The sequence below is a fragment of the Megalopta genalis genome, chromosome 8 (assembly GCF_051020955.1).
Source record: "Megalopta genalis isolate 19385.01 chromosome 8, iyMegGena1_principal, whole genome shotgun sequence".
NCBI lineage: Eukaryota > Metazoa > Arthropoda > Insecta > Hymenoptera > Halictidae > Megalopta > Megalopta genalis.
In genome coordinates, this window is record NC_135020.1 from 12,708,778 (window position 1) to 12,726,231 (window position 17,454).

The following is a 17,454-nucleotide window of genomic DNA, read 5'->3' on the forward strand; positions in this document are numbered from 1 at the left end:
AATATTATACGAAAAAGTAATATAACTTAGTTAATTCATTTTTATTTTTAGTTATATTTCTAAAAACATTTTTATTGTTGTTATACTTAATGTTTAGTTAATAATTGTAAAATGTAATTAAAGGAAAAGTACTTTCTTAAAAAGAATTTATTATAAAATATTAATTAGCTTAAAAAAATATATATCACCAAAGTCATTTATATGTGATTTTATTATGATATTACATTCCTATATTATAAAACAATGCATAATTAACGTCGTACATGGAATTTACAATTTTATATAGATTTAATATGAACTGTAGAATGTTTGTGCTTTTATACACTAAAAAAACGTATTTAATATAGTACTAAATCATGCAACTAGTTATAGCAATGAAAACATATTTTCATTACAAAATAAAACTTAACAAAAATTTTATATATATGTTAAAGCAAATTACAATTACTTTATATAATCTACATTGTTATATTTCTACATTTCTGTACAATTTTTATGGTATGTAATTTGATATAGCAATTGTCTGAATTTAAAACGTTAATATAAACAATTTACAGTGAAATACATATATTCTAATAAACCAATGTATACAATGTTTATCTGTATCTACTTTCATTTTCATCATTGGAAGTAAAAGTGAACGTATCTCTAGTGTTCATTAATCAAATTTTCTCTTTTGATATTCTTGGTTGACCCATAACTTCTTACAGAAATTTAATAAATTAACACTTGACTATTATTAATGAAAACAGCTAATCTATAACGAATTTTTTATTACCATAGCGAAATTTCGTTTTTTTATGCAATGTTTATATAATATAATGACTTTATAATTTAATAAATTTTGTTTCTCTTAAAAATAAAATGCATGTCATTTTCATATAAAATCTGCACGAATTAATGGATCAACTCAATATGCTAATGAAGTTGTAGAAAGAAGTATTCAATAGTACAATAGGAAAACTTACAAAATATGATATTTTTTACAAAAACTGTAGTGTACAAAACTAGAAAAGCTTTAACTATTGCGTTATTAGTAACATTCTTTGTAAAAAAAATGCTGAGTGTTCCATTACAAATTCTCTTCCTGGCCCTGAAAAAGTCATCATTATTAATTTATTTAAATTTAAGAAAGCGCTGTGCTTAAATCTATATATACATACGTGCAAAAGCATACTGAAGTGCGTCATACGAATTATAAAGACTCATTTATTAGTTGTTATGTTTTAATATTATACTAGTTAGTTTAAATTTGCCTGGTTAGGAAAATTAAAATAATTGGAGTTTATATTGAAAATTTCATTGCCTTTATTTAACCGCGTAAATATTATACATCCAGTTCTCCTAATTTTTTTAATAATATACTCACAAAAGAACTTTAATTGATTACTTTCAATTATATCATGCTTTTATAGAATTGGTAGTATACAAGACCCTAGTAACTCGTTATATCATCATCCTACAAAAGGATATTATAATTGGGATGCTAGTGTTATAGATCTTTTAAGTAACACTATTGAAATTACAATTTTAAAGTCATCTAAAAATATATTTTACCTAGGTATAAATCTTACATTTTAGTATCTTCTGTACAGTTATTTTATGTAGAGAAATATGATATCAATACTATAAAGTGTGCGTTGTATTAATTTATCCACTTTTTAACAATAAATCTCTTTACATGAACATACGAGTTACATTGTAGAAGATACAGAAAAATTCAATGAAAAAGTTACATAATTTCAAAAATTGAATATAAAAGCTATCTCAAATATATTATAATACTTAAGGAGTCTGACTCTTGCGAATATCAAATTGTAAAAGTGAGGTGCGGCATGATAATGGCAATAATTTGTGCGGAAATGACATTACATTTTATAGAGTTCATACTTTACATACTATTATGAATAAGCGTTATAAGGTTAGTTAAATTCGCCTTGATTTATATACCTTTAAAGCGGTTGAGATACCAAAAGTGACCAGTACTCCTAAGCCAAATGCTAAAAGATGTGGAATATATTTGACTCCTGGTATGGAAGGTCGTTTTGCTACCAAAGATTCTAAGAAGGACAGTTTCTTGTCGGTGTACGGCGGATAACGACACCTATAATAGTTAATTGTAATTATTGCAGAAAAATCTTGAACAGAGCACAACGAACAAATTTAATAAATAAAAGTATCTGCTTACGATGCCAAGGTTTCTGCTAATTTGTTGAAATCCTTAATGAGACAACCCTTTTTGTGAACAAATGTATCATATGTATACTTTCCATGGTAACATCCCATGCCAGAATATCCAACTCCACCAAATGGCAAAGTATCAACTAAATCAATGGATTTTTATATTGCAGCACTGTACTTACATTATCATTATTATATAGACACACATGAATAATAACACAAAAATACAAGCTATTCTTTTAAGAAAATACATATATAATATGTAAAGCAGCTAGCTACAAGAGTGTTATTATGCATATAAAGGCATGCACACTGAATAAAGTATGTATTATGTACATAACGGTAAGCATACTGACAAAAAAATTATGAAATATGATGCATTATACGTATACATAACTAAGCGTATATAACTTTTATATTGAAGAAAATATACTTCATTGAATATTTTCTGTCAGTAAACACTTAATTAAGAGTAAGTAGAAACAAAATACCTTGGGCATGCATCATTGTATCATTAACACAAGTGCTCCCACTGCTTACATTATCAAGCAGCAGTGATATATTTTGCTCATCACTGCTAAATATGTACAATGATAATGGCTTCTCTCTGTATGAAATATGTAATACAAATCATTCAAATGAATTTGTAACGATTCATTTTAGCGCGATTATATGTTAATCACGAAAGGGGAATATGCATGTAATCATTCATTATAGCAAGAAAAAGAGTTCTTCTAATTACAGAAGTTTAATGCGTGAAAATTTCGAATTAAGTCAGAACCATTTTTAATTGTGGCGTTGAATACTGTTCATAAAATAGAAGAATGTTGTATATACAGAATTCCGCTTTTCTCCTATCCACCACCAAAACTTCATGTCATTGTAATTTCAATACCTAATTCAAACGCAAACATAAACCGACACCTTAATGTTTGGTTAAAAAACTAACTAAGCATGCTATGTCAGAAAATTACTTTGCTACAATTTTACAGTTATTGAAAAGACAGAAATCTAAATACATGGCACTACTTATTTTTTGTTTTCAAATAAAAGCAATTTGTCTATCTGCACACTAAGAAGTAATTTATCATTTGTTTCCTAATATCCTAACTCACCAGAAAATTGCATTATCGTTTCATTAATTGCCACGCTTCCACTATGAGTTTGATTAACTATTAAGTCTTGAACTCCCCTGTCCTTGGTAAATATATATAGTACGAGTGGAGTTTCGCTAAATATAAAAAAATTAATCGTCGTATGCTACTTAGTTTTAGATATCTAGTAATGCTCTGATTTTGCTAATTAAGTAACAGTCGACTTTTTTTATAAAACAGTAAATATACTGTTTAAATAATAAGTTGCGTGTTTTTATCTGTATGAGCACAAATATTGGTTGTCCGAATCTATTGCGACTTAGATAAAGGAACAAAGTCTACACAAATATAATAATAATGTAAAACAATGTAAAAATAAGTAATTGAAAGAGAAAACCTACCGACTGTTTATAAATTTAATGGCTTCGTACGCGTTGTTTACATTTATAATAGGTAATATCGGTCCAAATATTTCATCTTGCATGACAGGATCTGTGGGTTTAACGTCGACAAGTATAGTTGGTGAGATATATTTTTCTGCGGGATCACATTGTCCTCCTAATGCTATTTTACTATTTCCATCTAGGTATTTTGTAAGTCGCCTGAAAAAATGTTTTCAATATATTATAGAGTATATATATATATTAAGATAGAATATTTATATTAATATATTATTTTGAAAAATTATATTTACTGATAATGATTTTCATTGATTATACGTGCTAAATCTGGACTTTCCTTGGGATTCTCACCATACCATTCCTTTATAATTTTGTTTGCCTCATTCAAAAATTTGGTCTGTACTTCTGGTGTACAAAGTACATAATCTGGTGCAATGCAGGTTTGACCCACATTAATACATTTACCCCACAATATTCTTTTTGCAGCTATATTTATATCCACTGTATTATCTACATACACAGGGCTGCAAGTATAAATTTATATTTCATTCCTTTATATTGTTAAGTTTAAGAATTAAATTCTATACCTTTTGCCACCAAGTTCTAATGTTACAGGTGTTAAGTACTTGTTTGCTGCATCTCGAACGATCCTCCCCACTGTAGTAGAGCCTGTATAAAATATATAATCAAATCTTTGTTTGAGCAATTCTGTTGTTTCATTAATACCCCCTAGTACAACTTGAACACATTCCTGCAAAAAAAAATAAATAATAAAGTGTTTCAAGATTTATATAAAAAATACTTGTTGTCTCATTTGAAATACATACTGTATCTAAATATTGTGGAATAATTCTTGCAAATAATTCTGCTGTAGCAGGTGATACTTCTGATGGTTTAACAATTACACAATTTCCAGCAGCAATCGCACCCATTAGAGGGATTATGCATAGTTGAAATGGATAATTCCAAGGTCCCATAATAAGAACTACACCGTATGGATCTTTCCGAATTTCAACTCCATCTAACATATTGATCATTGCTTTTGCAGGCTAAAGAATATTCATATATTTAACATATTTTATACGAGTTCTCTATTAAAACTACATTATCGTATTGAACGTACCTTCTCTTTAGCTGCCCATTCTTTGATATTCATAAGTAATGTTTTAACTTCTCCTTGTGAAATGAGCACTTCCAAAGCAATAGTCTCAAATTTACACTGGATGTGGAAACATTGTATATATATATATATATATATATGATATGAAAAACATTGTTTACGACAAATATAATAGTATACATACCCTACGTAAATCAGATGCGAGTGCAGATATTATGTCAGGCTTGCATTCTTCTAACATAAGTTCTAGTTGCTTTAATTGTTTTATTCTCCATTCTAATGGCCTTGTTTTACCACTGAAGAATGCATTTCTTGACCTTTCAACAAGCTAAAAAAAAGAGACAAATTTATGAAATTTAAATATTCCTAATTGTTGATTGCACACTGAAAACAAGTTCATGTACTTACAGCTGCGTAGTCTGTTGCCATTTTACCATTAGGTTGTGCTAAAGCAGAAAAAATATTTATGAATAAATCAATTTTATAACATAGATTTAATTTGTTTAAAGTCGAGCTACTTGAAGAAAGGTCTTATCTTGTTTAACTGACATTAAAATGCTCATAAATATTCAGAAGATTGTGGTCGTGCAGAGTTTATTCTGAGCAAACGAAATGATAAAAACGGAATGCATAAGTAATTTTTTACCGCAACTTTAAATTCACCGATTCGTATTTAATTATCATTCACATTTATCAAACCAATTTGTAACTATTGAGTTTAAGATATTCGCTAAAAAAAATATGTTCGTTAATAATACGTTAACAATCACTGTAAATTGGACGAATATCAAGCTTCCTGTTATGAACACATACGTATCATTGCTGAAGCCTGCACACAGTTCACAATCAATTACGACTACATATAAGGTGTTCTAAAAAATGAGTCATACTTTTTGATAAAAATAAGTCTTCTATTATGATTGCTTCTAGTATGACAAAAAAAGTGCTCACACGCTATTGACTGTCCTTTTTTTTTAACCGTTAACAATGTTTCTAGCTTTTAGATATTCAATAAATTGTATGTTTTGTTAGTTTATTTCGTAAGTGTTTAACTTTCTATAGAAATAGAGACGGATACAAATAATTTTTCATGAGAAGTACATACTGAGAAGTACATCGTTTATCGTGGCTTAAAACAACGTATGTACATATTATGTGTACATATGTATTGTTTGCTTAGTATATATATGTAGATAAATTTAATTCGTGCTGTTAGCTGTCTTTTTGCGTGCATATTCAAAATTCGAATAAAACTGTTATCGAATTAGTTTCGTTCGATTCATTAATTACATTATATAAGCACTTATAATCGAAAAACAGATAACAGATAAAATTTTTATCAAAACTAGAATGTTATTTTTAACTTTTCAAATCAATTTTATCTGATAATGTTTTTAAGTATGTTAACAAGTACGCACATGTGTACATTTACTATTGTAAATATATTTTTCCAAAGACTTTAAAAACTTTTTAATTACATCTATTTTAATTGAAGTGTAATAACACTATAAAAGGTATTAGACATACATATTTGGAAGTGGTTATTAGTAACTTCGAAACAATTTAAAATAGATCTCGCTTTTTAACATGAAAAGATGATTAAAATACTCGTATAATTAACAACAATTATATTTATCGTGAAAAAGTATAAATTCCCTTATCTGTATAAATTCCTAATAGCTTTTGCGTTTCTCTTCCAGTGAATTGAAAGGAATGACCATGAATCTCTCGTTATAAATTGAACGTTTTTATTTTTTGTATTGAAACGTTATTGAACAAATTAGAATTGATCGGAGGCGAATGTTAACGATTCTGATCGATGATACTCCGTATTTATCTGTGTTTAAAGGTATACATACGGACACTTCGTACTGCAAAGAGCGTCGAAAAAAGACTGAAAACGCATACTTGTCATACAGAAATCTTATAAACTCGTATTCAACATATCACTTGACCAATAAGGAAGGCACGTGATCATGTTTCATTCAGATGTCAGCACTGCGTACATTCCCAGGACAGTAACCAACTTTATCGGCGGTGGTCTTTTTTCATTCCGGATCGAATTTAACAAATTTAAACTGTAGCTTACGTAGAACTTATATCAATTCCTCTGCATTAACACTTATTTAAGGGTGCATTTCCATTCATCGGTGCAGTGAAACAGATAATTTTCTTCAATTGTGTATTATAAAAGTGTAACCGTGGTATATAACTATAACTCATTGAAAATGTTCTTCCAAAACGATGTGCTTCAATTTACTGAAATATCGCACTTAAATGTTTTTAAGAGAATAATCTGCCACTCTGATAAACAAAACGGAGTTAGTAAACAGATGACTGAATAATATTTCAAAAACAACAAGATTAACCTAAAAGAGAGAGGCAAAATATTGATGTTACATAAGCCACTTATGTTCCCTTTTTTTTGTTCTATGAAACAAGACACGAACGTTTCAGTGAAACCACGTTTTTCAAATTATTTTTCACGATATATATTTGAATAATGAATTGATCAAGCTTCATTAAAGTTTACACATAGATTACCCTTTATCTGGTGAACTAAGGTTATCCCTGTATGAACACTACTTTGTTTTTATTGTATAAAAGAAGTTTCAATTTCACTGAATATTGTCTTCATATGATTGATGACTTTGAAGTGACAGTGACAAAATCACTTAAATTCTGGCAGGAATAACAATTTAGCAAACTTTACTTTCTTTTTTATCCATTACGTTCATAGCCTTACGTCCATTATCCATTCATAGCCTTTTATAGAACATAAATAGTGGTATCATAGAAAAGTAGCTTTCTTGAGTACCATCTTTTTTTTTATCGGTCCGGTAAAATTAAAAGCATTATTAAATTTTACGATCAAGTAGAGTGGTTTTTTTTAGAAGGTCTCAAACTTTTCGTTTGAGAAAAATATAAAATCTCGTAAAATACAGAACAGAAAATTAATAAATATTGCATCTATCATCGATCAAACAAGACTGCGTAAAGATAACTTTTTAAATTAATTTGTTGTACTAGAATAATCCGAAGATATTTTTTCATAAGCTTTGTATTTTTTAATGGAAAGTTGATTACATAAATAAGAAAGGATAAGTATAACATTTTCTTCACCGAATAGATAAGAATTTTATAATTCCTGAAATTCCTTACGAATTCCTACAATTTATTAATTTATTAATATCCTAAATTGATTTCACTTCTCGTGAAATAATTTCTGATTTAAAAATGAATGATGCAGCGACTAAACTGTATCTAATTTCCCGGAAATGAGGTCGTTTATGAAATGAAATTTGTCCAATAAACAGTCTGTTATTTATAGTACCGATGATTTCACTATCTAAGGTTTGTTTGTCGACACTACTCTGTTTATTTTTGGATGCGGAATATCGTGAATATTGCATTGATAACATCTTTTTCGAAGCAGATCGCAGAGATTTTTCATGAATATTAATTACGGAGCAATGAAAACCATTTTACACAATACCGTCAACCGTTTTTACGATATATTGTTCTCGTCGTTAAACAACCGACGTTCGTACGAATCGAGATTTTTAACGACCGTTTTTTTATTGGAACGAGACACGAACGATACATTTCCTTCATTAATAATCTCAAAATGTAATTTGCCGTAAATGCTGTGTACGCGTGAAAATGGCTTTCTCATGATCGTTAAGTGGGATTTTATGTAACACGGAAATCTCGTCTAACAACAAGCATCCATACATACACGTTTCTGACAAGCGCGTCAAACAGATAGGAAAAACACAACACCGAAGCAACATCATTCGTACCATTGACATAATCGCGCGACTTCGGCGATGGGTTCACGTGAATTATCACTGGTTTCACCGTGTCCACCATTGTCTGGTATTATTATTATTATTACTATTATATGTTAACAATGCGCGTGACAAAGCACGAACTTGAACGTTTTCCACTTTGAAATTCCTAAAAATTATATTTACATATGAAAGCATCGTACAGCGTAAACGTCATCACAGTCGAACACAGCAAGAATAGATATGCAAATCCAAAAACAGATGTAGAAGCTCTTTCAAATAATCAGCACCGTTAGATTATATAGTAAAAGAAATATGAAAAATATATATTCTACGGCTAACAATTATACGACATAATCAATGATGCGTCTAACACTGAAGCGTCGATTAAAGTTTATTTTAATTATTGTTGTTATATAATAACTATAATAATTATTGTCATTACGTATGTATAATGAATTACATAATTTCGATTCAGAATGCTCAACTCACGCACAGGCCTTTCCTCGCCGATATATTAATTTAACGATGCGAAAGATCGACAAATTCTATCCAGATCTCCAGTCTCGACGAGTTCGGCGCGAATGCGGCCGAATCCGTTTGACATTCTTATTTACTGGTAACATAGAACCACTGACGGGCAACCGGTTCTAGGTCTACGAAGTACGCATGTTCTACGAGCATTAAGTCTAGAAAAGCGGATCGGAGGCCAATCGTTGCGAAAATGCGAAATATATGCTTCCTTTCCCATTCCGAAAACTTTCGAGAAACGTTTTTTTTTTCTTTTAATTTAATGTTTTAATTTATTAAAATATTAAATGTCATTATATTTAATATTAAATATTAAATGTTATTGTATTAAATATTAAATATTAAATATTATTGTATTCAATATTAAATATTATTGTATTCAATATTAATTATTAAATATTATTGTATTCAATATTAAATATTAAATATTATTGTATTCAATATTAAATATCAAATATTATTGTACTCAATATTAAATATTAAATATTATTGTACTCAATATTAAATATTAAATATTATTGTATTCAATATTAAATATTAAATATTATTGTATTCAATATTAAATATTAAATATTATTGTATTCAATACTAAATATTAAATATTATTGTATTCAATATTAAATATTATTGTATTCAATATTAAATATTAAATATTATTGTATTCAATATTAAATATTAAATATTATTGTACTCAATATTAAATATTAAATATTATTGTACTCAATATTAAATATTAAATATTATTGTATTCAATATTAAATATTAAATATTATTGTATTCAATATTAAATATTAAATATTATTGTATTCAATTATTTACTTAATTTATATCTAATATCAAATATAATAAATAAATAAATATAATAAATAAAATAAATATATAATAAATAATAATAATAATATTAAGTAAATTTATTAAAATTTATTGTTATTATTGTCACTTCGGGCTTTCAGATTACAACTCCATTTCAAATTTTATTCTCTACATCTCTATTCACCGTGCAACGTGTCAGTGACGCGTGGGTGCGGCTCTTAGCCGGGGGACTTTCAAGGGCTAGTCTCTGCGCGTGGATTAATTTCTTCAACCCGAAAACCGAAAAGGACAATTTAAATCATGTTTCTCGGCGTCGCGGCAATTAAAGGCGAAGCCGTCGTTGCGAAATGCAAAACATGCATCTTGTTTGTTTACCGTCGAGTAGAAATGGCAATTATCGTTGTACCGTTTATTTTATGCAAAAAATAGACGTGTGCCTCAGCTCGGCTACGCAATCTTTTAAACTGTCCGAAACTTTTTCGATGGTAGGGCACACAGTAATTTGAATTTGCTTACCAGATTCGTTCCTGTCCGACGATTCCGGTTGAATGTCTATTCGACACTCGGCGTTGTTCGCAGTCACCACCGTTTCTTCAGCGTCAGGCATATTTAATACTACTTCTTCCTGCAAGCAACAAACACGGTCATTACAGTAGGATCACGTAGTAATTATGTATGTGCTGCAAAAAAAAAAATAATAGTAAACGCGATCTGCCGGAGGCCTACGGTTTAAACACATTGCGGAGCCGTGATTTACTTCCTGCGCACCCGTGAACGCCGGTTGTCAATGAGACACCGAATTCCTACCGACGTCTTAACGATCGCCTTGTCCTCTCGTTTGTTTTACAATCGTCAAATGTTTCATCGCTTTGCACCTTTTTTTTGGCAGTACAGATCGATGAATTATTGATTTCCGTTTCGCCGGATCTCTGCGTCGAAGACGTGTCTCCGTAGAGCCGGAGACTTTAGGAAACCTTTTTGCGCAGATTTTGCATTTGTCTGCGAGTTATGAATTAGCCACGCGCTGTTTCCCAAAGATTAAGTTCTTGTGAGATACGACGATTATTTTATTTCTTCCTCTATGTATAGTGGCCCACAAAAGCGCACAATGATTTCTTTGAAAGTGGACTAAGTTATTTGAATTTCTTTTTAGATGACAGTGGGACTAGTCTACTAGGCGATGACTAAAAAGCTTTTTCGTAATTTTGTAATGACTTGGAATGAAAAGAGAAAAATTAAAAACCCTCGTTTTTCAACTCTTTCATCTGAGCTTATAACGACAATTTAAAAGAGCTCGATAACTTGTATATGCATGCTGAAAATTTGATCGAAATCAGTTGACGTTGTGATGAGTAATAACAAATTAAAGATGTGAAAAATCGCAGTCGTCCAAAGACTGGAAGAAATCTGCAGTTTTTTTAAATCTTTCAACGTCTGCAGGGTTGAGCTCTCGACTCTGGGTTGATCGATTTCGGTCAAATTTTCAGCACGCATCTAAGTTACCGAGATCTGCGAAAGGCATTTTTTTAATTTTTGTTATAAGCTTAGATAAAAATACCACTAAGTAGTAGGAAACTTAAAAAAAGGCATTTTAGTCATCGTCTCATAGATTAGCCTCTCTGTCATCTGACAAAAATTCAAGTCATTTAAAAAAGTGATTACGTTTTAGAAGGTGTACGAACACTTTTGCGAGCCTCTATATGTATATTTGTCGAAGACTGTATTTACACGCGGTGTTTTCACGCGACACGCTTTTCACAAGAATTTGCGCTCAAATTGCGCGCTCCTTACGTACTTCTGTACGAACGTCGAATGCGATCCGCAGCCTTATTATGAATACAAACATGCATTAAATTCGCATACGCTTAAGATCTCAAGCTAATACATTATTCAATTTTCGCTGCGTACTTCGAACCAAGAAATTATGTTTCTCTTAGAGTCACCCATTTAGAAAAAGAATAATAGGTCTTGCAACGGAAATAGAATGAAAACAAACCAATTACGTTATCTAAAAAAAAAAATGGAAACGAATGAACTCCCCCCCCCTCCCCCTCCCCCAAGGATAACGCACAGTTAATCAACTGAAAGGAAATCGATTGGACGAACGATAGAAAAACACTATGATTTACGCATACCACCTACTTAAATCTGAATTCCTCTTTGAACAGAGATTCATATATCTACAACGGGTCATTAGGTGAATTCCTATTATACACGTAGGAACGTCGCACGACCACGTGTTCGGTTACAGTGACCCACAAAAGTGTTCGTACACCTTTTAAAAGGCTCTATAATTATTTTAAAACTGAACTAAACGATTTGAATGTTTTTTTTTACGATAGAGGGACTAGTTTACTAGATTGACTGAAATGCTTTTTCTTTTAATTTGACTATTACTTTACTATTGAAAGTTAAAATCTCTCGTTTTTTAACTTTTTTGTCTGAGCCTATAACGAAAATTTAAGAAATGTTTTCCGTCGATCTTGGTAACTTGTATGCATGTTGAAAATAACTTTGACATAACCTTGAAAATCGTATCGAAATCGGATCTAGTTACAACAAATTAAAGATCGCAAGAATCGCAGTTTTATCACGATTTTCACCGAAAAAAAAAAACTGTAAGAAATCTGCAGTTCTCGAAATCTTTCAACGCCTGTAGCTCGACTCTGAATTAACCGATTTCGATCAAATTTTCAGCAAGCGTCCACAAAAGACATTTTGTATTCGCATCAAATTGCGACATGAAATTTTCGTCATTTGCTCAGATAAAAGAGTTAAGAAAACGAGGGTTTCTAAATTTTTCGATTCAATCCAAGTAACAGAGTTAAGAAAACGAGGATTTCTAAATTTTTCTATTCATTCCAAGTAACAACAAAATTAAAAAAAGGAAGCTTTTCTACCATCGTTTAGTATACCAGTCCTTCTATCATCTAACAAAAAACAATTCAAATCGTACAGTTCAATTTTGAAGAATTTATCGCGTTTTAAAAGGTGTACGAACCCTTTCGTGTGCGACTGTACGTAAAGAAGACAATGTTTGTTTATTATTACAGATCCTTACGTAAAATAAACACCTCCTGAATTTCTACTTCTACTACTTTTACTACCTAATTGAGCTTAGGCACGCGGATAACAAAATTAAGAAACGAGAGTCTCCAATTTTGTTCCGTCGTTCCAAGTAATGACAAAATTAATAAAAACTAGATCATTTCAGACATCGTCTAGTATATACCAATCCCTCTATCGCCTAAACAAAAATTCAAGTCATTCAGTCCGGTGTTAAAACAAATATTCCGCTTCAAAAGTTAATTCAACAAACACTTTCGCGGACCACTGCACGCGCATCGTTCGATCGCCAGAGATCGCGCCGCAAATTTCGCTGAAACGACGTCGGTCTTCTAATCGCCGTATTCTAATTAAATTCTCCACGTATCGTTAGATTTGCATGCACAGTGCCTCCGCGCGGTTTCCACGCCGCATAACGAGGTGTTCTTTAGCCGACGACGTCCGCGGCGTTTTTGTCGCGGCTCGTTATAGGGCGTTTAACGAGGATGGAAATTCACTTCGTAATCGGCGGCTGCGATTATCAACTTACGCAATCGTCGTACGCGGGGCACGGCGAAACGTGTGTTTGTTGTTGTTGTTGGCACGCACCTGTGCGAAACGCGGAGCCAAACGAGGACCGGGCCCGTCAGGATGATCGCGCCGCGCCGCGCCGTTCTCTACGGGTCCGAAACCAAGGATCGAAAGGACGATGCTGCCTTCCGCGCAGCTGTCGCCGGACTGTTCCTCGGAATGGTCCTTTTGCAGGACGCAATGTCGCCGGCGACAGATAGTAAAAACAAACAAACTAACGTATTCTCGGCATGGCTGAGCGCCGCGCGCGTAATGGAACTCGGAGGTGCTCTCGAGGATCGCACCATCGGCCCGAGAGAAAAACCGCGGTCCGCTCTTGAGAGGCCTATTTTTTTCCTCGCTGGCCCGTAGGGGGTGAACGGATAGTAGAGACGGAGGGGCACGGGAGGCCCCGCGCGTCGCGTCGTAGAAAGTAAAATACCGAAACGGAGCGGCCGGGGCCCCGAACGCTAGGAAACCGGTTTCGGGCATCGAAATCACCGATGCCGGAATGCGTCGGCGGAGCAGGCGCGATAACGCCGCGATGGAATAGCTTAGATTCCAGATAATGGGCCTAATGACATCCCCGGTGTCGAAGGTCGCGCGGTTCGTGGCAATCGGTCGCTTTTCGTGGGGGGTTCGCGTCCGCGAAGCGCTTCTTTACACCGTAATGAAGCATTACGCACGGCCGGAGTCGTAGTTCGCGAAAGTTCTGCCCCGCGTGCGTTATGAAAAAGTAAAATGAGACACCCGTGTTCCGGTCGCATCGATATCGAGTGACACTGTTTTTGTCGGTCGTTCCTTGTTCAATCGCGCGACTATTGCGACGCGCGCTACGAAAATAAAAGCACGTCCCCGTATTTGTCTCTTACGAAGAAAATAATCACGTTTGCCATCGGTGCGAGGAAAACGATGTTTCCCACGGTTTTCAAGACGAGGCTCAACCTGGTTATTATCCGGCGGTTTCATTTGAAGAGCGATTGATTTCATGATTTGCTCCGGAAAGTAGCTCGGTCATCTTGTAACCGTGAAAAATGTTACATCTGTAGTTATAACGTTGGAATCGGATGCGATCGGTATTATTACGTCGTTACAGTGCTGGTTACTGTAGCGCAATGTTTATAATGGAATTGGAGACAGGAGTGTTCGAAGTCGCGAATACGGATTTTATTATACGTATTAACTTTAAGTGATTCAAAGGGAAATGGTTTTATCTCGGAAACGGTTGACCTTTCGACCTATGCTTGCTAAAGCTTTTTCGCTCGGTACAATGTAATGTATCCTATATACCATATAAATATACCATGATATAATTATACTATAATAATATTAATATATATTTATTTATATATATAATATAATATTATATAATAAAAAATATAATATAATATTAAAAATATTATAAAATATAATATATATATATTTATTCTTATATATATTGTTGTATATATGTTATTATATTATATTTATAATTTAGCTGTGACGTATATTTCTACTCATATTCGTGTTAAATACGATATATACATATCGTATAATTTAGCTGTGACGTATATTTCTACTCATATTCATGTTAAATACGATATATACATATCGTATAATTTAGCTGTGACGTATATTTCTACTCATATTCATGTTAAATACGATATATACATATTGTATAATTTAGCTGTGACGTATATTTGTACTCATTCATGTTAAATACGATATATATTTACATTGTATTTCTAATGCACACACACACACATATATATATATGAATTATTTAAAATTACAAAAAATGTATTCGCGACTTCGAACATTCCCGTCTCCAATTTCATTATAAATATTGCAATATAGTATTAGATGAATACTATACGCGAATTACAAATACAATATAAATATATATAGTATATCGTATTCAACACGAACGAGTCCAAATATTTACGCCACAGCTAAATTATAAATATTATTTCGTGGGCATCGAGACGTGCGAGTATTCGTTATAAGAAATTTTCGCGCATCTCTTGACAACGCGCGCGGCGATTAAATAAATCAGCCGTTCGCCGCTGATTATACCGAGCTGATTCTGCGGTTCTGCATCGACGAAATTGTCGTCGCCGTTCGAGCGAGGAAAAAAAAACAGAATGGCATTCTCACCGATGGCCGGGCAGACTACGACGAGTAATTTCGAAGGGACGGTGTTATGCAATTGCACGAGCCACGCTTGTTTCCTCGCGATCACGTTTTCGGCAACTTGAACGAAGAAAAAAAAAAGAAGGGAGATTCGCTCGCTCGGGAATCGCTTTTCTCTCGACGAAGTTTTCGTCGTCGCATGTTTCCCCGGACGTTCCTTCCAAATTCGCCACTCACCATTTTGCTCTTAAATACACCACGCACGATGCCGCGGTCCACGCGAACGAATCCACCAGAAGCGTTGGGAAAACAAACGGGCGCCGAGAGGACGCTACAGAATCGAGACGATCCGACTGGAATCGACACGGTGACTACTATAATGTTGCAACGTCTATCTATCGAACGCCGATCAATTTGATTTCAAGAGCGAACCGGCCGGAAGTGGCTAGCCGGGGAGAAGGAGAAAAGTTCATTGTAAGTTATGCATCGAGTCAAAAATGTCGAGGTTATGTGTGCATTTGCATAATCGTGGGTAACGTTCCATTGTAACGTTCCACCTAGCGTTCCGTCCTAAAAATAATGTATTTATAGGCGAGCATCGATGCCATCGCATCGCATCGCATAACCGACGACGTTCACACTCGTCGGTTATGATAGAATGATCGGAGGAAAAGGCCCCGATGCAATCGGGCGACGCACGCGCACTTTCCTCGAATTATGCAATCGCCGCGAAGAATTCTGCCGCGGGATAATGACCCCGCGGCAGCGCAACCGGCGAAATTATCAAACCGAAACGCAGTTGCCATTTTCTCTCGCGGCGGCAGCAGCCAGCTGGTTTTTCCCTTTCGTTCGCCTGGACCGTTTCCAGCCGCCGGTATCCCGTTGACGCGACTTTCTCCTAACTGGTCGGACGTAGTCCCGGCGCTGTACACACGTTTCGATTACGGTGTACGGTTACCTCGACATTACGGCGAGCCATATAATTGAGAAAGGCTCGGTACGTATAATCTGCCGTCGTGCGTTACTCAACGCTGCCGGAGAAATTATGCGCACGTGGCCTCGCGTGAACGGACAGGCTCTATGACGTGCATAATTACGATGTAACTATTTGTCGCGACTGTAAAATATTCCCTTGCATAAATCGATGATTTTGATTGAAGGCTATAGGCCAAGCAATCGTTTTGAAAGAGTCTGGAACGATATTTTGGGAATTGCGAGACCGAATTTATTTGCAGTGGCTCACGAATGTGTTCGTGCACCATTTAAAATGCAAGAAATTCTTCGGAACTGAACTAAATGATTTTAATTTCTTTTTGTTAGCCTACTAGACGATGATCGAAAAGCTTTTTTCTTTAATTTTGAAATTGTTTGGAATGGAAAGGAGAAAATGGAAATCCTCGTTTCTTAACCCTTTTGTCTGAGCCTATAACGAGAATGTGAAAAATACCTATTTTGTAGATCTCGGTAACTTATATGCGTGCTGAAAATTTGATCGAAATCGGTTAACTCAGAATCGAGTTACAGCATTTTCAGTGATTTTTTTTTAGTAATTCTTGACAAAATATCTGCAGATTTCTTACAGTGTTTGGTGAACATTTTTGATGAAAAAACTGCGATTTTTGCGATCTTTAATTTGTTGCAACTCGTAACAACGTGAATTGATTTCGATACAATTTTCAGCACGCGTATAAATTACCGAGATCTGCGAAAGGCATTTTTTTTTATTTTCGTTGTAGGCTAAAAAGTTAAAAATCGGGAGATTTTTATCTTTTTGTCATTTCAAGTAATAGAAAAAT

At 33.5% G+C, this 17,454-nt stretch overlaps 1 protein-coding gene and 1 long non-coding RNA gene across 12 annotated transcripts; one reads left to right on the forward strand and one right to left on the reverse strand.

The window, feature by feature from the left end:
* Positions 1–193: 193 nt before the first annotated feature.
* Aldh-III (Aldehyde dehydrogenase type III) lies at positions 194–16,047 on the reverse strand. Of its 11 annotated transcripts, none has more exons than XM_076524044.1 (13): positions 13,586–14,053; positions 10,448–10,556; positions 5,205–5,242; positions 4,981–5,124; positions 4,800–4,895; positions 4,504–4,725; positions 4,264–4,427; positions 3,970–4,200; positions 3,677–3,877; positions 3,297–3,412; positions 2,189–2,324; positions 1,951–2,104; positions 194–1,093 (listed from the first exon to the last, which is right to left on the reverse strand). In XM_076524044.1, exons 1-13 carry the CDS (start codon positions 14,036–14,038, stop codon positions 1,073–1,075), a joined length of 2,085 nt encoding a protein of 694 aa, XP_076380159.1. In that variant the 5' UTR covers positions 14,039–14,053; the 3' UTR covers positions 194–1,072. The 11 variants fall into 11 exon arrangements, with proteins under 11 accessions (XP_076380159.1, XP_076380160.1, XP_076380158.1 ...); XM_076524045.1 differs by lacking the exons at positions 194–1,093; positions 13,586–14,053 and adding exons at positions 1,285–1,459; positions 15,896–16,047; XM_076524043.1 differs by lacking the exons at positions 194–1,093; positions 3,297–3,412 and adding exons at positions 1,285–1,459; positions 2,673–2,788.
* LOC117217583 (uncharacterized) lies at positions 6,859–9,357 on the forward strand. The gene is made up of 2 exons (XR_004489591.2): positions 6,859–8,675; positions 9,066–9,357. It is a non-coding gene; the product is annotated as an uncharacterized LOC117217583 (long non-coding RNA).
* Positions 16,048–17,454: the final 1,407 nt, after the last annotated feature.

Excerpts from the sequence above, each read along its gene's own strand:
- Aldh-III (XM_076524043.1), bottom strand. The coding sequence starts at position 14,038 with ATGCCCGAAACCGGTTTCCTAGCGTTCGGGGCCCCGGCCGCTCCGTTT. Across the intron at positions 5,125-5,204 it reads TGGCAACAGACTACGCAGCT|CTTGTTGAAAGGTCAAGAAA; the intron begins GTAAGTACATGA and ends TCTTTTTTTTAG. Across the intron at positions 3,878-3,969 it reads ATCAATGAAAATCATTATCA|GCGACTTACAAAATACCTAG; the intron begins GTAAATATAATT and ends ACATTTTTTCAG.